We start from the raw sequence: 24374 nt of genomic DNA, 5'->3' as shown, positions 1-24374 counted from the left end.
TGCAGCACTATTTACAATAGCTAGGACATGGAAGCAACCTAGATGTCCACCAACAGATGAATGGATAAAGACATTGTGCTACATATAAACAATGGAGTATTACTCATCCATAAAAAGGAACAGAGTTGAGACATTTCTAATGAGGTGGCTGAACCTAGAGCCTGTTCATAAAGTGAACTAAATCACAGACAGAAAGACAAATACCATATATTAACACATATATATGGAATCTAGAAAGATGGAACTAATGAAATTATTTGCAGTGCAGCAATGGAGACAAAGACATAGAGAACAGACTTTTGATCACAGTCAGGAAGGGAGAGAGTGGGATGACTTGAGAGACTAGTGTTGAAACACTAGTTAATGTACATTACTATAAAATAGAAAACCAGTGGGAATTTGCTGTATGATTCAGGAAACCCAAAGCCAGGGCTCTGTGACAACCTAGAGGGGTAGAGTAGGGAGGGAGGTGGGAGGGCAATTTAAGCCGGAGGGGACATATGCCTGTGGCTGATTCTTATTGATGTATGGCAGAAACCATCACAATACTATAAAGTAATTATCCTCCAATGAAAAATAAAATTATAAGAGTGACATATACAGAGAACAAGTAGATGGTTCTAGGTTTCTTTGATTATGTTAAGTGGTACATGTTTTTTCATGAAGCTCTTACCAGTCGACTTTGGGATCTGATACTCTTAACCTCCCTCATTTTTGACATATAATTTTTACTTATATTAATGATGGCACTATTACTTGTCACAGGATCACATGACTAATTGATTTCTTTTTCCCCCACTCAGGATCGTGTCCTGATAAACCGTATTGACCTCGTCTGCCAGGCTGTACTCTCAGGGAAGTGGCCTTCTAGTCGCCGGAGCCAGGAAATGGTAACAGGAGGAATTTTGGGGCCAGGCAACCACTTGCTGGACAGTCCCTCATTGACGCCAGGAGAATATGGTGACTCTCCAGTCCCCACACCACGAAGTAGCAGCGCAGCTTCCATGGCAGAGGAGGAAGTGTCTGCAGTCACAACAGCAGCAGCTCAGTTCACCAAACTTCGCCGAGGCATGGATGAGAAGGAGTTCACGGTTCAGATCAAAGATGTAAGCTGAGCATTTAGGCACTGGGAAGTGAGGAAGGAGGCTGTAATTCTTGTTAACTAGTTTTATGAACATAACATTAATATTAAGCTCATTTGGTCAGCTAACCTTAAAAATGAGAACAGAAAAAAGAAATTAGAGCTCACAAAGATCCGTTGAGGAAAAGTCACTAAAGTAAAGGAAGGGATCTTGTGTTGACTTGTATCTCGTGTGTGTGCTTTAGTCACTCAGTTGTCTCCGACTCTTTGTGACCCCATAGACTGTAGCCTGCCAGGCTCCTCTGTCCATGGGGATTCTCCAGACAAGAATACTGTAGTGGGTTGCCATGCCCTTCTCCAGGGGATCTTCCCAACCCAGGGATCAAACCCCGGTCTCCCACATTGCAGGTGGATTCTTTACCATCTGAGCTACCAGGGAAATCCCAAGAGTACTGGAGTGGGTAACCTATCCCTCCTCCAAGGGATGTTCCCAACCCAGGAATCGAACCAGGGTCTCCTGCATTGTAGGCAGATTTTTTACCAGCTGAGCTACCAGGGAAGCCCTTGTATCTCCTAGTGGCTAGATTAAAAGGGTTCTTTTGAGTGGCTTGCTTGTAGATCCTAGAAACCTAGTTTTTAAAAATTGAAATCAAATTGTGGAAAAGCTATTAAAATGATACTAAAGTGTTATGGGCCTTATTAAGTTAAAAAGAAATTATTCCTACTGAAATTAAATCAGTATTGTGTGAAAAATGGATGGAAATTTTTATTTTTCCCGATGCTCTTCCCTAATGAACCCTAGCAGGTGGTCATTAAGTATTCAACGAGAAAATTGTTTTAGTTACATGACAGGAATATCAGGATTTTGCCCCTGTGATGAGTTGCCATGCTAATTCTGAGACACCAGGTAGGGGATTTTTCCCTGCATTGGGTGTTACTGAGATAAATTCTACTTCTCTTAAATCAGACTGAGGGGCACTGAGTCAAGAAATGAAGTCTTTCTAAGGAAAAATATATAAGTCTTATTGTATTTCTAGTTTGTACCCATTAGTCAGATGGCCTTCCTTCTCACCCATCATTGAACCAGGGGATGACCCTTATTTAATTCCCTCTGAAGTTAATCTTTATTTTAAAAACATGCTATGTGACGTCTTGGATGGGTGGGGTGTCTTTCTAGGAGGAAGGATTGAAGTTAACATTCCAAAAGCACAAGTTGATGGCTAATGGAGTAATGGGAGATGGACATCCTCTTTTTCATAAGAAGAAAGGGAACAGAAAGAAGCTAGTTGAGGTAAGTGGTAGAGAAAGTCTTTAACATGATGATTAGATAAAATCTTTCTGTTCCCAGTAACTGATGAAGGCAGTTGGGATTGAGGGAGTAGAAGATACTATTTTCTGGCTACCATTGGCTCTGCTCCCCCTCCCTCCCTACTCATAAGAAGAGTATGTGCTCATGGGGGTGGATTCTGGGTTTGCAGCTGGAGGTGGAGTGCATGGAAGAGCCTAATCACCTTGATGTGGACCTGGAGACCCGGATCCCTGTCATCAATAAGGTGGATGGTACTTTGCTCGTGGGTGAGGATGCCCCTCGCCGGGCTGAACTGGAGATGTGGTTACAGGGTCATCCAGAGTTCGCTGTCGATCCCCGATTTCTAGCGGTGAGTGGCAGTTCCATCCAGCAAGATTTAAAGTCATTCCCTTGATAATTTAAGCTGTGTGAGAGGGAAGAAGCATGCAATATTATGTCATTGTTTCTGCATCGGCAAAGTAAGAGTAATTATACTCAGTCTTCCTATTTCACAGAGTTGTTGTGAGGATCAAAATAATGTTCCAGTACTTGTTAAACTAAATGCTAGGCACTGAACTAGTATATAATCACCTAATTTTTTTTGGAGACGTCTGCTTAATGGCAGTTTTCCACTAGGATTAATCCTTTATTCACACAATAAGCATTTATGGCCAGAATAGACACTAGTACCTTAATAATTACTCCAGAGAAGTTTTATTCTTTTAGGATAATTGCAACTTTTCTCTTATAGTATATGGAGGATCGCAGAAAACAGAAATGGCAGAGATATAAAAAAAATAATAAGGCAGAATTGAACTGTTTGGGAATAGAACCAGTACAGATGGCTAACTCTAGGAATGGAAAAAAGGTGAGTGAAACTGAGATATTACCACTCTGTTCCCAGGCTAGATATGACTAGAGAAATTATTTAATGTTGTTTATCTTTTTTTACCCTGTATGTTTGAGAAAATTTATCCTCAGTTCACAAAGAAACCATAATATTTTTATTGATATTTTTATAGTCCTGTAGTATCATCTGTAGAAGAGCCTGAAATTCTAAAAGCTAACTTTAGCACTTCAAGCATATTAAAATGTAAGAATTAGTAAGACATGTTAGACAATTCAGTGCTTTATCCTGCTTTTCTACTGACTAAGGGATTTTTGGCAAATCCTTTTAACTTTTTCAATTTGTATATCCTAAAAAATTGAAGGTTTGGGAGCAGATAATCTCTTAAAAGTTTTGTATTTTAGAAGTGATTTGGGAAATTCTCTAGCAGTCCAGTGGTTAGGACTCTGCGCTTTCACTGCTGAGGGCCTGGGGTTCAATCCCTGATGGGGGAACCTGCAAAGCTGCACAGCACAGCCCCCCTCAAGAAGTGATTTGGAACCTATTAAAATAGCCATGTTTTAATAGGCTTCTCAACATAGAAGATGTTGAGAATCATTAATAATATGCCAGTAGTGGAAAAAGACAGGAAATCATGTTCTATAGTTTACAACAACAATTTTGGTCATTATGTTATTCCATGGTTTGCAAGTGTACTTATATGTTTATATGGTTATAGATTTGGTGGATTAAGAACCCATAATCCTTTCCATCAAAATATAACTGCAAAAGTTTCCCTTGGCTGTGTTTCCCTTACTTTGGACAATAGTTGTGTAAATATAAACATATAAATCAGGGTTTGGTAAACATTTAAATGGATTAATACTTTGTATACTCACTTTAATCATTCCCCTTTTGATCTTCTATATACATCTTTATATATATGAGGTGTGTGTGTGTGTGTATATATATATATATATATAAAACCACATGGTTTATCTTTTAACAAAATTTCCAAATGAAAAATATCTATCATTTGCATTTAACAAATTCTGAGAACATTATTTTGCCCATAAGATATATATATTTGTGAGGTGAATTTATAAGGCTTATTGTTTTTATACTGGGTGAAAGTTGTTTCATACAAATATTGTTGCCATGGAAGAATGTTTTTTCTCTCTTATCCTCCATGGCCCCAAGGGTATGATAAGCAGAGTGGTTGATATGGGAGGCTGATGGTAAAGAAGGCTTTTTCTCCAGGATTACCTATTTTTGCCTCAAGTACTTCTGCTCTTCTTTATAATCAGTTGTCAACTCTAAGAAAGAAAAAGATAATAGCAAATCACAGAAAATTATACTATGATTAGTATAATATTCTTACTGCAGAATTGATCATGTATCTAGCATTGTATTATATTGCATCCTAATGTGATTTGGTGCTGTTATGTGAAAGTATGTTAGTTGCTCATTCGTGTCCAACTCTCTTTGACCCCATGGACTAGCCCACCAGGCTCCTCTGTCCATGGGGTTTTTCCAGGCAAAAATACTGGAGTGGGTTGCCATTCTCTTCTCTGGGGGTTCTTCCTGACCCAGGGGATCGAACCTGGGTCTCCTGCATTGCAGGCAGATTATTCACCATCTGAGCTACCAAAGAAGCTCTGGTAGTTATTATAGTTACATTTTAAAAGCCTAAAAAATTAAGTATTGAGATGTTTGTAACTGTCTGAGTTTAATGCCAGTTTACTCAGTATTGTACTTAGGTCTAGTAATTTCCAGCTTCAGTGAACTTAACCAGAATTTATAGTGAGCCCATTTACATGAAGCAATTCAAAATTCAGCAGATATGTAAGTTTATTATAGTGCAGAAAAAAATTATTTTAGTAAATTTGCTAAAGAGCTAACCCTTAGTCTTTTTGGCGTTCTAGACATCCAGACTCTTAATCTAGTCTGTCTTGAGTTTACCCCATTCTGATGCAATAATGAAGGATAATATTGTATATGTCAGTATGGTTGTACTGTCCTTCACATGGTAAGATCATGTGAACAGTCCGCCATCAGGAGAGCATACTGTATAAGTACTGATTCATTCATTGTCTTACTCAGGCTTCTTATTAACAAAAGTAAGCAATTTTGAAATGGTTGGCTAGAGTAAAGGTATAGTGTAGTCGTGGGAAAAAAAGCTCTGGTTCAGATGAGTGTCAGTGTCAAATCTTTGCTTTTAGCTTCAGCTCATAATGTTTCAACCTGCTACATACAGCTTTACCTCGTCCCCATTACCATCAAGTCTGGTTGGACTATACTTACTTTGCCCCTCCTAAAGATAGTTCAGTGAAAAAGCATTTGCAAGCTAGGACTCTGTTGACTTCTATTTTGTTTTTTCTTCCTTTTACTATCTTCTGTTCCTTCTTCCCAGGGTCATCATGCTGAAACTGTGTTGAACCGGGTTTTGCCAGGGCCTATTGCACCTGACAGCAGCAAGAAGCGGGCCCGTAGGACGCGACCAGACCTTTCTAAGATGATGGCCCTGATGCAGGGTGGAGGCACTGGCTCCCTGTCTCTGCATAATACCTTCCAACACAGCAGTAGTGGCCTGCAATCTGTATCATCTCTGGGTCACAGCAGTGCCACTTCTGCATCTTTGCCTTTTATGCCGTTTGTGATGGGTGGTGCAGCATCATCCCCTCATGTAGACTCCAGCACCATGCTTCATCACCACCACCACCACCCCCACCCCCACCATCACCACCATCACCATCCAGGCCTGAGAGCCACTGGCTACCCTTCTTCACCAGCCACTACCACCTCTGCTACTGCCTTGAGGTTGCCACCACTGCAACCTGAGGAGGATGAGGACGATGAGGATGAAGATGATGATGATGATTTATCTCAGGGCTATGATAGCTCAGAAAGGGACTTCTCACTCATTGATGATCCTATGATGCCAGCCAACTCAGACTCCAGCGAAGATGCTGATGACTGAAGACCCAGCATGGTCCCCATTGCTTGGGTGGCTGCTGTATTTCATTTACTCTGGCCCTTGGACTATGGAAAAGTGGGAGGGGCAGGGGAGATGTGGGGAGACCCAGGACTCCAGGAGGTGAAAAGGAAAAAGAACACTTGTACCTGATTGCTTCCAAATTTGAGAGGATTGGGTGGGTAGGGGAACTCCTAAAATAATACACGATTACTTCCTCGGTTCTGGGGAAGGAAAGGAGACTAGAGCAGCCAATGTGCTCACCCCTCCCTAGACACCTCCATTAACCACAGACTATGTAGCGCTGGCACTAGCCTCTGGCAGAGCCTGTTCCTGACCGAACTGTGGATACAGCTGGAGGGTCAGGAACTGTTACCTTCCTTCCCCTTGGCATTAATAAATTTAAGTTAATCCTTTCCCACTCTTCCCTCGTTCTATATTTGCTCAAACCCAATATAAATATTACCAGTTGATGTTCATGATGGGTAATTTCAACACCACTTTCTTAAAGTTCCTTACTGTTAATGTGTGAAGTTACCTTGGATAGGGCAGACAAGTCATCCGTACTCCGTGAAAAGCTTGTACATAAGCGTAGGCTTTCCACCTTGCCAAATGATCTAAGCTAAAATAGTAGGCAAAATGTTCCCAGATTCAAAATCCCAAGTTCTCGAAGAGATGAGAAGAATTTCCATCAAGACCCACGTATGTTTTGTCTTGAATTAACTGAAATTGTTTCGGGGAAGGTGTAAAAATGGTGTCACTTCATGAACTGTGGCAAGAGGACTGGCTGACTGGAAAGGATGCTGTCATGATTTGAGCTCGCATTTGTTTCCTATGACCCCTCCCCTACCGTCCTAGCGCTCAAATGAAGCCTGGGCATTTAATTTCTCTTTCAAAGGCGAAGTCCTTTCCCCGTAGCACCGGTCTAAGTTCAGTTTATCCGCAGGGTGGGCTCCCTCTTACCGGCTTGAGCTCCCTGTCTGCCTGGAGCCCCTAGGCCAGCGTCCTAGCACGGAGGATCCTTCCAGGCCTGGAGCGGCAGAGGCTTTTGCTTCCCCATATTTTCTAGGAGAGAGAAATCCAGTTATGCTGTAGGCTTCCTGCTCCCACCCCAGATCCCTGTCTCCGTTTCCCCTTCCTTTGCCTATGGGCGGGGCCATTGCACCCGCGCGCGGCAGTTTGTGTGGGGCGGGGCCGGCACGTCAGGACTCCCGCCTCAGTGTCCAGTCGCCGCCGCCTCGACAAGGAATCGGAGCTCCTGGAGACCTCGGCCCCGGGGAGAGTAAGGGCGGGGGCAGAGCATCACGTGATGACGTCGACTCGCGTGCGGCTGTTGCTAAGTTGACAAGAAAACCCCGCGAAACTCTGGACTCTTTTTGCGTTGCACGTTTTGTTGCTTTCCCCCCTCTTCCTTCCTCTCCTCCCCGTAACCTCCGGAGGAAGGATTTTTTTAAAAAAGAATTCCGATCGCTGCCGGGACCCGGAAGCGGAAAGGGCATCTTTGAGGTCGATACTTCCGGGTCACTGGGAGAGTGCGGGATTCCGGGGCCGAGAGAGGGTGGCGGAGCCGGGACCTCGCGTGATTCTCGGAACCCGAGGAGAAGCGGCGTCTGTGGCTATGGCTGTAACTCTCGACAAAGACGCTTATTATCGACGAGTGAAGAGACTGTACAGCAATTGGAGGGTGAGATAGATCCCGTAATTTCCCCAGGGACCCCCCTTTGCCATCCCATAATAACCCCGTTTCTCGGCGCCTTTTTTCCCCTTTCCGTCAGGAATTCCCGGGTTCAGGGTCGTGCCCATTTAGTTGCTCCAGGATCATTCACCGTAGGCGACCCCAAGCGCCACCCTGTAGTAGGGAATCCCCCCCCCCCGTAATCCCCTTACCCCGCGGCCCCCACCATCTTCCCCGCGTGCCTGCCCCCGTCATGCATAACAGCCACCTCTCGTAGTTTCTTCCCGCCCTAGAAGAGGCATCATCATTCTTCCCTCCCACTCCGTGATCACGTCTTGCTGCCCCCTCCTGCAGTGTTCATACACACCCACGCACTCGCTCTGTCCTTCCAGAACCAGAGTGTTGTGCCCCAGGTCCCGCCAGAATTACAACTATTTCGTCAAGGATGGATGGAGGGGCCAGAAGGATGAGAATCGGGCTCTTGGCGTTTACCATTTGCGTTGCTCTTGCTGGAGTTAAAAAGACATACTGCTCACGCGCAACCGCCTCCTGTTCTAGGCCTGCCGTGGGTAACACAGAAATCTAACGCTGAAAACCTGCAGGTTTTGGTAATGCAGAAAAACGATGTGATGCTTAAAACCTTACTAATTTTCTCCGTGGTTGAGGATCCAGGGCACGTGTTTAGAAAAAGAGCTGTTACCGTTTCTAGTCTAAGGATTGGGCATTTTTGATTGCTTGAAAAAGTCCACAATTAAAATTTTATTTTTGTGATGGTAATTTATCAGTTCAAACATTTGATTGCATCCTGTGGTGTCTTCTGAGCTATCCAGCTGAAGTATGACCTCTGAACTGTTGTCATTCAGGAAAGATAAAGCTAAAGAGGGCTTTTTAAAACCTGAAGAGCGTCCTGACAAAAATGATCAGTTCTGACTTCAGCATTGTAAATTGCCTTTGAAACTGATCTACTAAAAACTAAGCTATTAAAATTGATCATTTGCCTACCATTCATACTAAAGGTTCCTGTGCAAGTTTTATCTTTTGAGCATAAGTGCATTAGATGATTGAAAATAAAATGGGTTTTAGGCATTTTATAAGCACAACTAAGGACTATGCTAGACAAAATCTGAACATAATTTATTTTTTTAAAATTTATTGGTTAATTTCTACCAGATGTTTTTATAAGTTCTCTCACTGTCATGTTTTAAAGTTTGAACGTGATCCATATTAGAAATACTTTTGTAAATGCCCAGATATTTCCTGAAGATTAATAAGTACTATGATATGAGTAATAATCAAATGCCTGCTCTTCTGCTCATAGACCCCCCAAGTCACACACCTTTGCTGTAGTGGTTGTTTCTAGTCCTGGTGATTCAGAAGTTGATCAAATAAGCCTATCTAGACCATTCCTTGAAGCTAAAATTAATTTAGAGCTCAAAGTTCCCATCAGATCAGATCAGTCGCTCAGTCGTGTCCGACTCTTTGCAACCCCATGAATCGCAGCACGCCAGGCCTCCCTGTCCATCACCAACTCCCGGAGTTCCCATACATGGTAGATAAATGCAAAGCCTTAGACTAGGGAAATACTTGAGGCCTAAAGACCCATTGGTAAACTTAATGTCAATGACAGTCTTTAAATCCATGAAAGTTAAGTTATTGGCCCCATTTTTTGTTTGTTTCTCAAATACTAAAATTTATCTTGGCCCCTCTATCATTTGAAAGGAGCATGTTAAATGATAAGATCCTGATCTTACAAAGTTACAAGCCAATATAAAAATGTACTTAGCAAAATTTATGTCATGTCATTATGAAAAATCTTATTTGAATAGACTTCCTGCTTTGTTATAACTGTGAGTTTTAATAACTGTGCTTAGACCCCACCTGTTGAATTGCTTTATGCATTATCTTTTCCAGGTTACAGCAACTTTCATTCCGACCTGCTTAACTAACGATTGTAGTTTCCGGAATAAGTTCTGGTTGCTTATCCTCTTAGGTGCAGCAGGAAAATAGTGAAATATGCAGGTGCAAGCTATATTTGCTTTTCTATACTTATTCCTTTTTTGAGTAAGAAAATTGGCCTTGAAATAAGAATAACTTGTAGTTAACTATAGAAATCCCAAACCTTGTGTTGTCCACTCCCATCCTCAAAGAAGACAAAAATTAACTAAAAAACTAGTTTAGGCTCCACACCCACTTTAAGGGTTTTAAATACCCTTAAAGCATTAGCCTTACCGAATGGTGTGGTTGCTTCTTGTAACTCCAGTGCTGTTCACACAACTATCTATAGAGTTGTAGAGCACGAAAAGGCTATTTTTTTTTTTAAATAAGAGTAGGAACTAATGTGTTTCCTTACCTCATTTATCTGCAAGTTGACTTTAAGGTACTCTTTGTGAGGCTATTCTAAATAAGATATATCTTAATTACAATTTTCATAACTATGTCCCCAAAAGAGTTGGATTATCACACACTTCCTTTTTTGAGTAGAAATTTCTCAAACATTAAACCTTATACCTGAGTGAGTAGTGTCATTTTAGGGATAAGATAATGGGCTTTTTTTTTTTTTTTTTTAAATGAGAACTGCTACAGCAGGAAGAGTTTGCAGCACCTTTCTGTCTCTGCAGTAGAGACCCCTAGGTAGTGACCCTGGGTGGTGAGCATGAGCTTCTCCCCTGTCTTCTTATACTTACCGGGTCCTTATTCAGAGCTTCCCAGTCTTTTCATGACTGTGATTGTTTTTAACCAAGTGATAGGATTAGTGCTTCATGGGGGTACATGTGGGGGGTTACCCACCATCCTGGGATCCCAGCTACTTTGAGAACTGAGGGGAGATTGTATCCATGCACACCTGTAACTCATTTGAGACCTAACTGTTGGGACATGCTGCTGTGTGTGAACCTTGACTTCAGTCATCTGCCTTTTAACCCAAAAGAATTCCATTTAAAAAATCAGAATGGTAGCTGTTTTCCAATGGAATGCTGATCCATTGCATTCATTCATGTGGCACTACACTACCCATCAGGACTGGGGAGGTGAGTGGCCCCAGCCTCAAAAAGGAAGTTTGTGCCTATGGAGAAAACTAAGAACCTATAGTGTCGGTATTTCTCTTGAGTGGTGATTTCTGGCTCTTTGCTGATTTTTGTTGTGGACAATTTCTTGTTCTGGATTGCCCTCTAAGACTAGGCAGTGACTTCTGTGGCTTGGGAAGGTTCTTTGAAATATGGGCAATTTTCATACTACTTTTAACAAGATGACAGTTTGCTTCTACCCATCTCGGTTGCTCACTTATCTCTGGAGTGAACTAGAGAAAGGTGCTTTGGTTTCTTGAGTAAAAAGGAAGGCTAGATAGAAGTAAATGCCTGGGCAGGTTGAGATTCGTTTATTCTTTCTTACTGATTTTTGTTTATTTTTTTTGCCACTATTACAAGTGCAGTGCCTGGCATGTAGTAGGCACTCATTAAATGCTGATAATTTGATTTTTGAGCTTTCATTCGTCCCCATCTTGGTTTGAAGAGGTTTTTATGGAGGCTGTACTTAGTGTGATCGTAAGTCTTGCCTTTTCTGAAACTGTCTACCTGTTGGCCCAGTGTAATTAATGGCATACCTTTTTATTCTCAGAGTTGTATCAGTCTGGGTGATGAGTTAGATTGGTATCCTTGGTATAACTAGAGACTTAAAAAATGTTTTCTCTTTTAATGCAATACCCTTTTGGTTTCAGAGGAAGATAGTTGTTCCTCTGCTGCGGTATTCTCCCAGCTTCTATCATTCAGGTACCACTGTCACAGTTTTTGCTGATTCCTTACCGCTTGTATTATTGATATTTACCTTGCATTAAAAAAAAATCCATTTTAGTCAAGTAATACATACGTTTTAAAATACCAAATTGTTCTAAAAGCCCTAGCATAAGAAACTGTCACCTGCCACAGAAGCACACACTTTCCAGTTCTTTACTTCCTTTCATATTTTAAAGTAATATCTATATACTGCTATCAATATTTCTTGGTTTATCAGTTTTAGATATTAACTTTTATTTAGGTAGAATGAGGATTTAAATTTAACTTACACCATAACATTTCAATTTCCCTTCCTCCTGATACTTCCTGTAAATTTCTTGACATAGTTAGGAAATATTTCAGCCTACAGAAAGGTAAAAGAAATTTCCAGTGAGAACTCATGTGCCTCCTCATCTAGTTTATATAATTAATATTTTTATCATACTTACTTTATCACATATCCATCCCTCTGTGATTTTTTTTTCACAGTTTTTAGTAAAATCAGTTTACATTGTTATACTCATGTAACTATTTTCACTGCTGGGTGAAGTAATAAAGTATAATTAAGTTACTATTAAGTTTTTTAATTTTTCCTGGCATTAATGATTACTTCAGTTTTTCTCCTCTTTTAAATGTCCTTAGCCTTAATTTTTTCCTGTAGATCTGTCATAATCTCATCAGTCTTTTATTCTAAAATTTTCATGCTCGACAGATACTTATGTTTTTGTTTTTAACCACCACCACCCACTCCACCTTATCTTATTCTGCTCTGTCTGTGCAGGTTGCCCTCCAGTCTGTTGAACCTTGGAACTTCCAGTGTCCCCTATATGCAGCAGTCCATGTTGTGATTTTTTTTTTTCTTTTGTTTTGTTTGAGCATTTCTCTAAGAGGTTCTTAGGAAAGGATACGGAGAATAGATGTTTCTTGAGCCATTATGTGTCTTAAAAAGTTTTATTCTGTCTCTACTTTTCGTTAATAATAATAGTTCAGTTAGTATAAAATTCAAGGTTGAAAATCACTGAGAATTCTGTTCAGAATTTGTCAACTATTTGTCAGCCTTCAAGCATTCAGTGTTTCTTTTGAGAAGGGTGATGTGATTCTATTTCCTGTTCCAATATATATGGCCTATTGTTCTCTGTAAAACATCTCTTTATTCCTCATGTTTTGATATTTCACTGCCTTGGTATGAATCCTTTTTTTTTTTAACCCTTTGCATTGAGTTGGAAAGTGGGGGGCCATTTTAGTCTGAAGACTCATATCTGTCAGTGCTGGAATTTTGCATTCTTTGATCATTTTCTCCCCTCCATTTCCTCAGTGATCTGTTCCTCCCCTGCCCCCCCAGAAATTCCTATTTAGTGGGGTTTAGAACTTTTTGCTTAAATTTGTTGTCTTTTTCATTTCATTTTCTCTTTATTGTCTACTTCCAGATGCTGTTTCTTAACTTCATCACATTTTTTTTCCTAAGTTCTTCCTTATCCCCTATTTTTTCTTGTTTCATGGATATACTATATTTATTTCTTATATGGGGGGTGTTTTATTTTTATCTTCCGTCCTCTGCCATGTCTGTTTCCCCTGGATTTCTTTGCTTTCTCTCTTACGTGTTGAACACTTCACAAAAATCAAATTGAGCCTTGGCTACTCATTTGTATTAAAAACATAGTAATAAGAAACTGGTGGGAAGCTCTGCATGAATAGGGTCTCTCAACTAGTAGAGAGGTTATGGTAGAGTAAATAGGTTAGCTTATTCCCTGGAGAACCCCTCAGATACTGGCAGTATCCTCAAGTATTTTCTGTGAATTTGGTGGTGACCAAAGAAAATCTCTCTAATTCTTGTCTTTGGGGCAGTTGTCATTCAAAAAAACAGACTTTCTGGAGGAGGAAATGGCAACCCACTCCAGTTTTCTTGCCTGGAAAATCCCATGAACAGAGGAGCCTGGAGGGATCTCAAAGAAGCAGACAGGACTTAGCAACTGTGCATGCATACACAGGAAATGTGCTCTTGGCATTTATTAAGGTGAGGGAAAGACATGGTCAATTGAAAGACAATTGACTATTTTCTACCAAACAGTGTTTGAACTAAGCTCTGTCTTCTTATTTCTAAAAGTAACTACATTTAAAAAGTCCACTTAGGATTCAATGCAAGAAAAATTTCTGCTAATAAAATTGCATTCTTTCTATTAAACTAAGAGAACAATTTAACCTACTATTTCCATTTTGGTCTTGTCTCCTAGGAGTCTCAGAACTAAAATAATGTTTAATTTCTGCTATGATTCTCAATATCTACATAATTATTAGATTCTAGCCTAATAATTTTGAATTTCGCTATTATCTCTGTTTTAATACCAGAAGCCACCTCCATTTATGTTTTGATAATACAGAATATATGTTAAAATCAATTAAATCATTGACTTAAAAAAAAAAAGACTTTCATTGAATTCCTCAGCATTTATTAATTGCCTTCTGCTGGACCTAGTATCTAGAGCTTTTTGAGCCCCTTTCTTCAGAGAATGCATTAAATGTTTTTGTGGGAGGATTAGTTTTCTCGGGGCTTCCATGAACTAGGGACTTAAGCTTGCTGACCAGACTTCTGTTCTTAGCCCTGAACTTACCATGTATGATATGTCCCTTTTCCCTTCTCTAATACTTGGTGCCTCCTGAATCCTGAGCCCATAAGGGCTTTACGAGATACACACACTTAACATCAGTATCTTCTGGTTAAGAATGCTTAAGAGGCACTTAGTCATTTACCACTCTCTCATCTTCCAAAAAACTCTAACCTTAGTACATAATGCTTTCCAAGTCTGTCTGTGTTGTTGGAGATGGAAAAATTTCATTCATTTTTAATGACTGAGTATAGTATTTCATTGTATATGGGGTGTGTATGTACACCCCACATCTTTATCTGTTCATCTATTGACAGACACTTAGGTTGCTTCCATATCTTGGCTGTTGTAAATAATTCTGCAGTGAACATGGGGGTACATATATCTTTTCAAAGTAATACTTTCATTTTCTTCAGATACATACCCAGGAATAGAATTGTTGATCATATGATAGTTCCAATTTTTGTTTTTTGGGGAACCTCCATACCGTACAGTGGCTGCACAAATTTACATTCCCACCAATGGATTATACAAGGGTTCCTTTTTTTCCACATCCTTGCCAGCATTTGTTATTTGTGTTCTTTTTGGTGATAGCCATTCTGGCTGGTGTGAGAATATCTCATTGTGGTTTTGATTTGCAATTCTCTAATGATTAATGATGTTAAAACTTCTTCATGTCGGCCATGTGTGTGTCTATTTTGGAAAAATGGTCTTCTGCCCATTTTCTAATTGGGTCGTTTGTGTTTTTTTTGATATTGAGTTGTGTGAACTGTTTATCTATTTTGAATATATATATATTAGTTCATATCATTTGTAAATGTTTTCTCCCATTTAAAAGGTTTTCTTTTCATTTTGTCAGTGGTTTGCTGTGCAAAAGCTTTTAGTTTAATTAGGTCTCATTTGTTTATTTTTCCTTGTGTTTCCTTTGCTTTAGGAGAGAGATCCAAAAAAATATATTGCTATAATTTATGTGAGAGTGTTTTGCCTGTGTTTCTCCTACATTTCGGTCTTTAATAATGATGACGGCAAACACACAGTAGTTACTGTGAGCTAGGCACTGCTCTAAGTATTTCATGTGCATCTGCTAGTTTAACTCTCACAGCAACACTTACAGATGTGAAGATGTAGGAGACTGGAACACAGAAAGGTTGGATCACAATAAAGGGTGAGGTCATGGGTTTGAGCCCAGGCAGTCTGTCTTCAGAGTAAGCCCTCACCCAGTAGGCTTACTGTCTCTCTAAATGTAAAAGGCAGAAAAGTTAGTCAAATGATCCTAGGTCTCCTTGTAGATAAAAATCAGGAACTTCCCAAAGAAATTCATTTTTATCTTTAGGACCCTAATGAAAGTATCCTTGCCTCTGTTCTTTGAACTGAAAGAGACAGAGGTAGTAGAAAAGTATATCTTTATACTGTTATAATAATTGTATCCTAATGAAAAATATCCATCTTAATATGTATATTTTAATTAGAATTTCAGCACCTCTTTTTTTAAAAGCTAAATCATCATTAGTGTGAGAACTGCCTATGTGTTTGTGTGGGAGTTTTGAGTGTGCTAGGTCTTGATTGGGGCTTTTGAATATGATGATGCCTACTGCAGCTAAAGTTTTATCATGAGGCTTACAGATTACATACAGAAAGTGCCTGCTCAGTAGATACTGTTCCCATCTGAAACACCTGTTTCAGCAACACTTGACTGTTAAGTGGACCAGACAGACTGGAAAGTGGGAGAATTTGGTGACAGAGCGGATTGGGTGAATGTTGAGAGTCTGCACACCAGGAGTCACTGCTGTAAAATGGTTCATCTCAAAAACGGAGCACAGGAGTTTGTCTAGATTTGACAAGGGGCCAAGTCTGAGTCCTAAAGATCTCCCAAGCAGAAGAGGTTAGGTGGGAATCTCGGACTGTTTAAGCAATAGAGTTGAGCCCCAGCTGTCTCAAATAGCCAGTGCTTGGAACTGACTGTACAACTGGTCCTGGGGCAGCAGCAGCTTAGCCTCGTGGCTTTTTTTTTTTTTTTTTTTTTGCCCCCCCCTCCCAGTATTTTTTTGTTATTCATTTGTTTATTTATTTATTCATTTATTTTTTTGGCCACACTGTGCAGCATGTAGAATCTTAGTACCCTGACCAGGAATCAAACCCATGCTCCTTGCAGTGGCAGCATGGAGTCTTACCCACTGGACCACCAGGAAAGTCCCCCACTCCAGTATTTTAAAACAAATTCCAGGCATAAGTTAATCTGAAAATATTTTAGTATTGTACATAATTTATTAAAATGTTACTGTTGGTAACATGTTATTTTTGTTTAACTTGTGTTTAATTGGAGGATAATCGCTTTGTAATGTTGCATTGGTTTTAGCTGTACAACGAATGAATCAACTACAGGTATACATATAACCCCTCCTTCTTGAGCTTCACTCCTACCCCACTCCCATCATGGAAGTTTTACAAGCAGATTATTAATCTCCCACAGTTTCAGAAGACTATTTTCAGATTTAATCTGTATTTATACGCCTTATAAGATTTGAAAGTACAAAATAGTGTCCAAGGCTTTGCTGTCAAAATTGTTGACTATTGTAATCCTTTGTATTGAATCACATTTTAAGAAAAAACTATAAGTTTATTATCTTTAGATATTCTGTATTTCTCCTGGTGTTTATAAAGAATCAGTCAAAAATATTCTATGAAATGGTCAAAGCAGCTGGGTTCCAAGAGAGATTAGGATTAATCCTCTTACATTTTTGATGGACAATAGAAAACCAGACATTTTATATTAATGGAAATCCTTGAAATTTGATGGATTGGTTTCCTGTATTCTCATAAAAAAGCTGAGTACGTAGGTCTTTTTTTCTCTCTTCCTATTTTCAGTTTTACTGAGATAACTTTGTATGGTTTTCCTATGTTATTAATGATTAATATGTAATTATATTCTTTGTATATCACTAACTCAATGGACATGAATTTGAGCAAGGTCTGGGAGATAGTGGAAGACAGAGGAGCCTGGTGTGCTGCAGTCCATGGGATTGTAAAGAATCAGACACAACTTGGTGACTGAACAACTTTTAAAAAATTTATTACAGTGTATTTTGAATTTTTGTGCATGTTGATATCCTTTTCTTTGTGGAAAAATTTTGACTAAGATTTTAAGTATCAAAAAATACTAAAAGGGACTTTTTGGTTAGTTTCAGTGGTATTTTTGAAGATGTGTTTAGGGAAAAAATTTACGTATTGGTAGCCAAAACACATAGGGGAGTACCTATTGCTAATTTTGGGGGGTAATCAAGGTACTAGTAATACTGTTGCCACAGAATCCATGTTCACTGAAGAATTGGAATGTACGTGGCAAAGCGGGAGGAGAGACAACCTGATGCCAGAGTTAGTGTTAATCCATGTCAGGGATCACAGGACAGTGGTTCCCAGCTCTGATAACAGGACCCTTTTACAGTCTTAAATTATTCAGCTCCCCACAACCTTTCTTTATATAGGTTTAATCAAGTATATAAAGAAATTTGGCTTCGTACATACATAAAGTTGGAAAAGAGAAATTTTAATAAACTCTTCAGATAACTGTGGATATTCTTTGTTACTACACTAAAACTCTGGAAGTAGTTAATTGTTCTCTCTCTCTCTTTTTGTTTTGGCCTCTCAGCTTGTGGGATCTTAATTCTCCAACCAGGGTTTGAACCTGGGCCCTTGGCAGTAAAAGCACTGAGTCCTAACCACTGGACTGCCAGGGAATTCCCTGGAAGTGGTTATCTCTTGAAAGTTAGTTGTAATGTGGAATTTAAAGCCACAACAGTGAACTTTTCATACTCAAGTTACGATTTTGTAACATCATCTGCTGGTTATTTGGAAAATATTGTTCCCTCAGTTGTATACATCTGGTAAATGTACACGCTTCATTATATGATGTTGGAGAATTGTGTATGTTAATATTCTGCTGATATCATCAGCAAAGTTCTTGAATAAGTAGAGAAGTTGTCAAGTTCACAATGGTGAGTACAAGGTTTTCCAATTTTGATTTCTGTTTGAAGGCTCAAATTTCATCATTAACAACACATTTCTTTCATTTTCCTTGAAGTGATAGACTCACTTCATTCATTTTCAAGAAAATGTATGCTAGGTATCCAAGTCTGTGACTAGTTTAATTTATTACTGGAATAATTGAATTGATACAAATGCTTTTCCTTGAGACAGCTGTCATACTTTAGTGTACACACAGAAGTGCTTTGGATGTGCTTTCCATTTCTTTACACAGACTATTAAAAAGACATATACTCAAAGGTTAGGATTTTATAATATTCGTCATTTTTACTGTATTAAGGACATTTTCTAAGTGAAACTGGCTTTTTTTTCTTTCTGTTGAGTGTGTAGTAGTGATGAACGTAGCTTGGTACCACTACCTTGACTTATGCTAAGGCACTAGCAGTTTTAATTACCATTGCTTTTGCAGCATCAGTGGGAACTAATGATAAAATCTTACCACCCTGAAGGTCAACATTTTCTCAGTGAAAATCAGTGAGGGAATGCATAAGGTTACTATATAGTAACTCCTTTGGGTTATATATTTTGTTTTGCTAGAGAAATGCAGCAGAACCCTCAATTGCTATTTTATTTGGATCCAAATTGGCATCCAGAAGTCTTAAAATGTGGAAGAATCTTAAATACATTTTTTAAAAATTGAGATATTATTGATTTATAGCATTATGTATGTAGGTTTTATTTTTTGTTTTGTTTTGTTTTGACCATGCCACATGTCTTGTAGGATCTTGGTTTCCCAACCAGGGATCGAACCAAGGCCCCTACAGTGGAAGCTCAGAGTCCTAACCACTGTACCACCAGGGCATTCCCTGTAGATATTTTTCTTGACTTTATAGAGAAATCAGAGATTTGACCTTATAGGTCACAGTTATCAGTGCTTTGGTCTTACAGAACAGTTCAGGAGTAGCTAATCGTTGGAGGACTCACAGATCTCAATTTCAGGACTTAATACAAAGCTGCAGTAATCAAAGCAATGTACTAGTGTTTAAGGGCAGACATGTAACTCAGTGGAATAAAATTGAGAATCCAGAAATGAACCTTCACATTTACATCATTTCTTTTTTGACGTGGTGCCAAGACAGTGTGGGGGTAGGAAATGAGTTTAGGGCCCTTCTTTACACCATACACAAACTTTACTCAAAATGAAGCATAAATGTAAATATAAGAGCTAAAACTATAAAACTTATATAGAAGAAAGTATAGTTATATCTTCGTGTCCTTGGGTTAGGCAAAGCCACCTTACATGTGACATCAAAAGCACAAGAAAAGGATTTGGACTTCTTCAGAATAAAAAACTTTTGTGCTTCAAAGGACATCCATACAAAAGTGAAAGGAAAATCCATTGAACAGGAGAAAAAAATGCAAACCATATCTGATAAAGAGACTTTTACATGTAAAAAAGAACTCTTATGCCTTAGTAATAAAGCAGTAACCCAGAGTGGGAAAAGGATCTGAACACACACTTCCCCAAATAGGTATACAAATCATCAGAATCACGTGACTGGGAGCTCAGTCAAGATCATTGACCTTTGTGGAAATACAAATCAAAACTGCAGTGAGATACTTTGTACCCATTGGATGGCTATAATGAAGCTAAGTGTTGATCAGCATGTGGAGAAACTGGAACCCTCACATGTTACTTTTGGGAAAGAAATTTGTGAAATAGTGCAGGCACTTTAGAAAACAGTCTTGTGTTTCCTCAGAAAGTTAAATATAGAGTTATTGTATAACTAGCAATTCCTTACCTAGGTATATACTCAAGAGAAATATGCGCACACAAAAACTTACTAATGTTTATAGCAGCATTATTCATAATAGCCAAAAAATGGAAACAACTCAAATGTCCAACAGTTGAATGGATACAATGTAGTATATCCACATAATGGAATATTACTTAGCAATAAAATGGAATGTGGTATTGATACATGATAAAACATATGAACCGTGAAAGAAGCCAGACACAAATGCCATGTATTATGAGTCCATTTATGTTATGTGTCCATAATAGACAAATCCTTAGGGACAAATGAGATTAGTGGTTGCTAGGACTGAGTGGAGGTGGATAATTATTGCTAATGGGTTTTGGCAGGGAGAGATAAAAATGTCCTAAAATTAGATTGTGATGGTTGTATAACTGAATACACTGAAAACCACTGAATTTTACACTTAAAGTTGGTGAACTGTATATGAATTTTGTCTCAGAAAGCTGTTTAAAAAATAGAATAAGTAATGACTGTAAGGTTGCCAAGTATACATATACTTTAAACTTTGAATTTCCATTAGGAAAAAATTATATGTATCTTGGATATATTCCTGTTGTACTTGCATGAAAAGAAAATGACCAAATTATCTACTCTGCCTTTCAGAAAGGAGAAGATGAGTATGCCAACGTTGATGCCATTGTTGTATCAGTGGGTGTTGATGAAGAAATTGTTTATGCCAAATCAACTGCCTTACAGGTGAGAAGTTTACAGCAGTGTTTAGCTCTGAGAGTCATTGAATCAGCTGCTAATCAGTATAGTAGCCACTAGCCACATTAAAATTTCAGCTCCTCAGTCCTCAGTCTCAAGTACTCTGTAGTGGCTATCAGAGGATGTGTAGAATAGTTCTTTCACAAAAAGTTCATTGAACAGTACTGACTAATCTCATTTCATTGGAATCTATATCCAGGTTCTCACACTACAAGATTATTTTGAAGTTAATTCCAGATACTTTATTTCATATGTATAAATACATTGATTTTTTTGTGTCTGTTCACACTGTTGTCTTTTCCCATAGACGTGGCTCTTTGGTTATGAACTAACTGATACTATCATGGTATTCTGTGATGACAAAATCATCTTTATGGCCAGCAAGAAAAAAGTGGAGTTCCTGAAACAGATTGCCAACACGAAGGGCAACGAGAACGCTAACGGGGCGCCTGCCATCACACTGCTCGTACGAGAAAAGGTCAGAATGAGCAGAATGCGTCATTAATAGGAAAGAGTGTTTAAAAGCAGTAAACAGAAAAGCCTTCTAGGAATTCAAAAATACAAGGGGAAGATTTTAGCTAACTGTCATTTGTTAGAAAGAAAGAAAAGAGTTCAATAATCCTATCAGTTTGCAGTAACACAAATGGGTAATGAAATAACTGTGAATACTAACTTTATCCATTCTTGAGGATACTTCTTTTAGTATCTTTTTTTTTATTATTATTATTTTTTTACTTTACAATATTGTATTGGTTTTGCCATACATCAACATGCATCTGCCACGGGTATACACGTGTTCCCCATCCTGAACCCCCCTCCCACCTCCCTCCCCATACCATCCCTCTGGGTCATCCCAGTGCACCAGCCCCAAGCTTCCTGTATCCTGCATCTAACCTGGACTGGCAATTCGTTTCTTATATGATATTATACATGTTTCAGTGCCATTCTCCCAAATCATCCCCCCTTCCGTCCCACAGAGTCTAAAAGACTGTTCTATACATCTGTATCTCTTTTGCTTTCTCTTAGTATCTTAATTAGAATAAAAATCTTTAAATATCCTTAAGGAAAGGTATACCTCATTTCTGATTTTTATCAAATGTAATCTTTTTTTATTATATTGCCCACCTGACAAAGATTTCTTTTCAGAATGTTGTTCACCTTTGTATTTCAGTGTCTTAGCTTTTCCTGAAGTAAAGAATAGTCTTCTCAGCTTATGTGGCACTTCACTTAAGCATATAAATATATCAAAAGAAATTTTGTGTAACCTTTTGGTATACTACAGTCTTCCCTAAAGAAATAGGTAGGAAAAGGGGAGATAGAATTTGTTTCTTTCCATAGTTTAGAATATTCTCTGCCTAGTACTAGTAGAACATAGATGTCTAATTCTTAAACTAAACCCCCTTTTACTCCCTGTGGCACTGACAGAATGAAAGTAACAAGAGCAGCTTTGACAAAATGATTGAAGCCATTAAAGAAAGCAAGAATGGCAAGAAGATTGGAGTGTTCAGCAAAGACAAATTTCCAGGAGAGTTCATGAAGAGCTGGAATGACTGCCTCAACAAAGAGGGCTTTGACAAAGTAAGAATATTCTGGAAACAAGCACATTGAGAGTTGAGAAGACAAAATTGTGAGGGGCTTTCACAACTGATAGTGCAGAGACTTTGTTTTGAGAAAGCTGTATATTCATTCACATTTCCATTTTCAGTTCCTGTGGCTGAGTAGTAAACCAGTTCACTTTTCAGTTAGGAGTGAGGCATTCAGGAGACAGTTCAGCTACTCCAGAGGGAAATTGAGGAAAATCTCTTGTCCAGAAAAGTTTTCTTTTCTGTCTACCTCCTTCAGCCTTTATGGAAATCTCAAGAGAGGCATTTACATTTACACTTTAAACGATGTGTTAGTTCATTGCCTCTTAGAATACACCAATGACCTGGTAAAGAGTTCTTTCAGATGTTTATTCAATCCAAGAAGAGAATATTTAGATATTCTGCAAACTGCTGATGAATAGTTTGCTAAATAACCAGACATAGTCACTGATAATATTTGAACTGGGGGAGAGAGATTTCTTTAGCAGTTCTGTGTCTGCATGTTAGGAACTGTTTATCCCTTTGACTGCAGATAGACATCAGTGCAGTTGTGGCCTATACCATTGCTGTAAAGGAGGATGGAGAGCTCAATCTAATGAAGAAAGCAGCTAGCATCACCTCTGAGGTCTTCAACAAATTCTTCAAGGAAAGAGTCATGGAAATAGTAGATGCAGATGAGGTAAATTGGGGGTGGGAGTGTCTTTTTACTGTTTTAATGAAGTCAGTCTATCCCATGCAGTGTTTTTTTAGGTTGTGTTCAGCTTCCTTTGGTAGTTAAGTTGGTGGTGCCAACTGTCTTTGAGAATAACTATAAACGTCCACTGTAGTTTCTGGAGCTTACCCAGTATGTCACTTGAGAATTCTTTGAATAGCTGCAAATTGCACATATTTCTCTAAATTTGCTTTTGTGTGTACACCAGTGTGTTATCTGGTGCATAAACCACTTCATAAGACTCCTTTGGCATCCTATATGATATCAGGACGTATGTTGTCTTCAAATGGTCATGTCCAAAAACCCAACACCCTTCTGCCACCCTATAGTAAATATTGTTTTATTTCTGGGTATTTTTATAGAAAGTTCGACACAGCAAACTGGCTGAGTCTGTGGAAAAGGCCATAGAAGAGAAAAAATACCTAGCTGGGGCAGACCCTTCTACTGTGGAAATGTGTTACCCTCCTATCATTCAGAGTGGTGGCAACTATAATCTCAAGTTCAGTGTGGTGAGGTGAGTATGAGAATTTCAAAACATAAAACAACCAGAGCACTTCAGCCTTTGGCCTGTTTTTTCTTAGACTCAACTCTGGGATTCAAAAAAATAGGAAGAAAAAAAATAACCATTCGCCTGCCTCCTGCATTATCTTTTTGTCTTATTCTATGTATAATTTAATTTTATTTCACATAGTTATTCATTTCTTACTTGAGTATTTGATTGTAAGCATTTTCCAGATGATTAAAAATAACAAGAAAAAAATGAAAAACATGTTTAAAAAATAAAAATCTTGCTAGATATATCATAATTATTCCCCTTCTAATTTTTAAAAATACCGTAAAGAATGCTATTCATCGGGGCTGGTGGAAAGGTGATGGCTTACTATCATACTGTTAGATTATAATGCATAAAATTCAGTTTAACTTTTGCATATTTGGGATACAACTTTCCAGAGCCTTTATAGACTGACTTGGTTTAAAAAAAAAAAAAAAAAAAGTTTAGGTCATTTTTTCTGCTTCAGCTTTGGGATATAGCAGATCAAAATTGTGATTACAGATGTGTATGGTAGGTATGCTAAGGACTTCACAAGTTTGTGTAATGAGATGCTTTCTCCCTTTGGTCTCTAGTGACAAGAATCATATGCATTTTGGGGCCATTACCTGTGCCATGGGTATTCGCTTCAAATCTTACTGCTCCAACCTTGTTCGCACTTTGATGGTTGATCCTTCTCAGGAGGTTCAAGAAAATTACAACTTTTTGCTTCAGCTGCAAGAGGAGCTGCTAAAGGAACTAAGACATGGTAATGTGTGCCTTAGATAAGGTTTAGAAATTATGTAACAAAAATGTAGCATTCGTGG

At 38.7% G+C, this 24374-nt stretch overlaps 2 protein-coding genes, 1 long non-coding RNA gene and 1 other non-coding gene across 13 annotated transcripts in view; 3 read left to right on the top strand and 1 right to left on the bottom strand.

Annotated features, from left to right (window-relative positions):
- The window catches only part of CHD8 (chromodomain helicase DNA binding protein 8), a 58430-nt gene extending 51844 nt beyond the window's left edge, over positions 1-6586 (top strand). For 6 of the 7 annotated variants that reach the window (XM_005900554.2, XM_070378322.1, XM_070378326.1 and 3 more), the window contains exons 34-38: positions 804-1106; positions 2259-2372; positions 2560-2739; positions 3121-3237; positions 5609-6586. In XM_005900554.2, the coding sequence (XP_005900616.1) occupies positions 804-1106; positions 2259-2372; positions 2560-2739; positions 3121-3237; positions 5609-6175 (1281 nt within the window). In that variant the 3' untranslated portion in view covers positions 6176-6586. The remainder of the gene's footprint in view (positions 1-803; positions 1107-2258; positions 2373-2559; positions 2740-3120; positions 3238-5608) is intronic. The other variant, XM_070378325.1, reaches the window with a different exon arrangement.
- On the bottom strand, positions 972-7450 carry LOC106701082 (uncharacterized). Of its 4 annotated transcripts, none has more exons than XR_011465726.1 (4): positions 6708-7450; positions 4462-4511; positions 2593-2793; positions 972-1126 (listed from the first exon to the last, which is right to left on the bottom strand). It is a non-coding gene; the product is annotated as an uncharacterized lncRNA (long non-coding RNA). The 4 variants fall into 4 exon arrangements; XR_011465727.1 differs by having other exon boundaries at positions 7133-7450; XR_001351613.2 differs by lacking the exon at positions 4462-4511 and having other exon boundaries at positions 973-1126; positions 7133-7270.
- LOC138989620 (small nucleolar RNA U6-53/MBII-28) lies at positions 1950-2058 on the top strand. The gene has a single exon (XR_011465878.1). It is a non-coding gene; the product is annotated as a small nucleolar RNA U6-53/MBII-28 (small nucleolar RNA).
- Positions 7451-7637: 187 nt separating the features above from the next.
- The window catches only part of SUPT16H (SPT16 homolog, facilitates chromatin remodeling subunit), a 35391-nt gene continuing 18654 nt past the window's right edge, over positions 7638-24374 (top strand). Inside the window, exons 1-7 of the mRNA XM_005900555.3 lie at positions 7638-7853; positions 20619-20711; positions 21031-21201; positions 22149-22301; positions 22839-22985; positions 23381-23532; positions 24144-24316. Coding sequence (XP_005900617.1) covers positions 7788-7853; positions 20619-20711; positions 21031-21201; positions 22149-22301; positions 22839-22985; positions 23381-23532; positions 24144-24316 — 955 coding nt within the window. The 5' untranslated portion in view covers positions 7638-7787. The remainder of the gene's footprint in view (positions 7854-20618; positions 20712-21030; positions 21202-22148; positions 22302-22838; positions 22986-23380; positions 23533-24143; positions 24317-24374) is intronic.

Source organism: Bos mutus, chromosome 10 (genome assembly GCF_027580195.1).
Source record: "Bos mutus isolate GX-2022 chromosome 10, NWIPB_WYAK_1.1, whole genome shotgun sequence".
In the NCBI taxonomy this organism is placed as follows: Eukaryota; Metazoa; Chordata; class Mammalia; order Artiodactyla; family Bovidae; genus Bos; species Bos mutus.
Note: the sequence above shows the minus strand (reverse complement) of the source record. Positions and strands in the feature narration are given on the sequence as shown.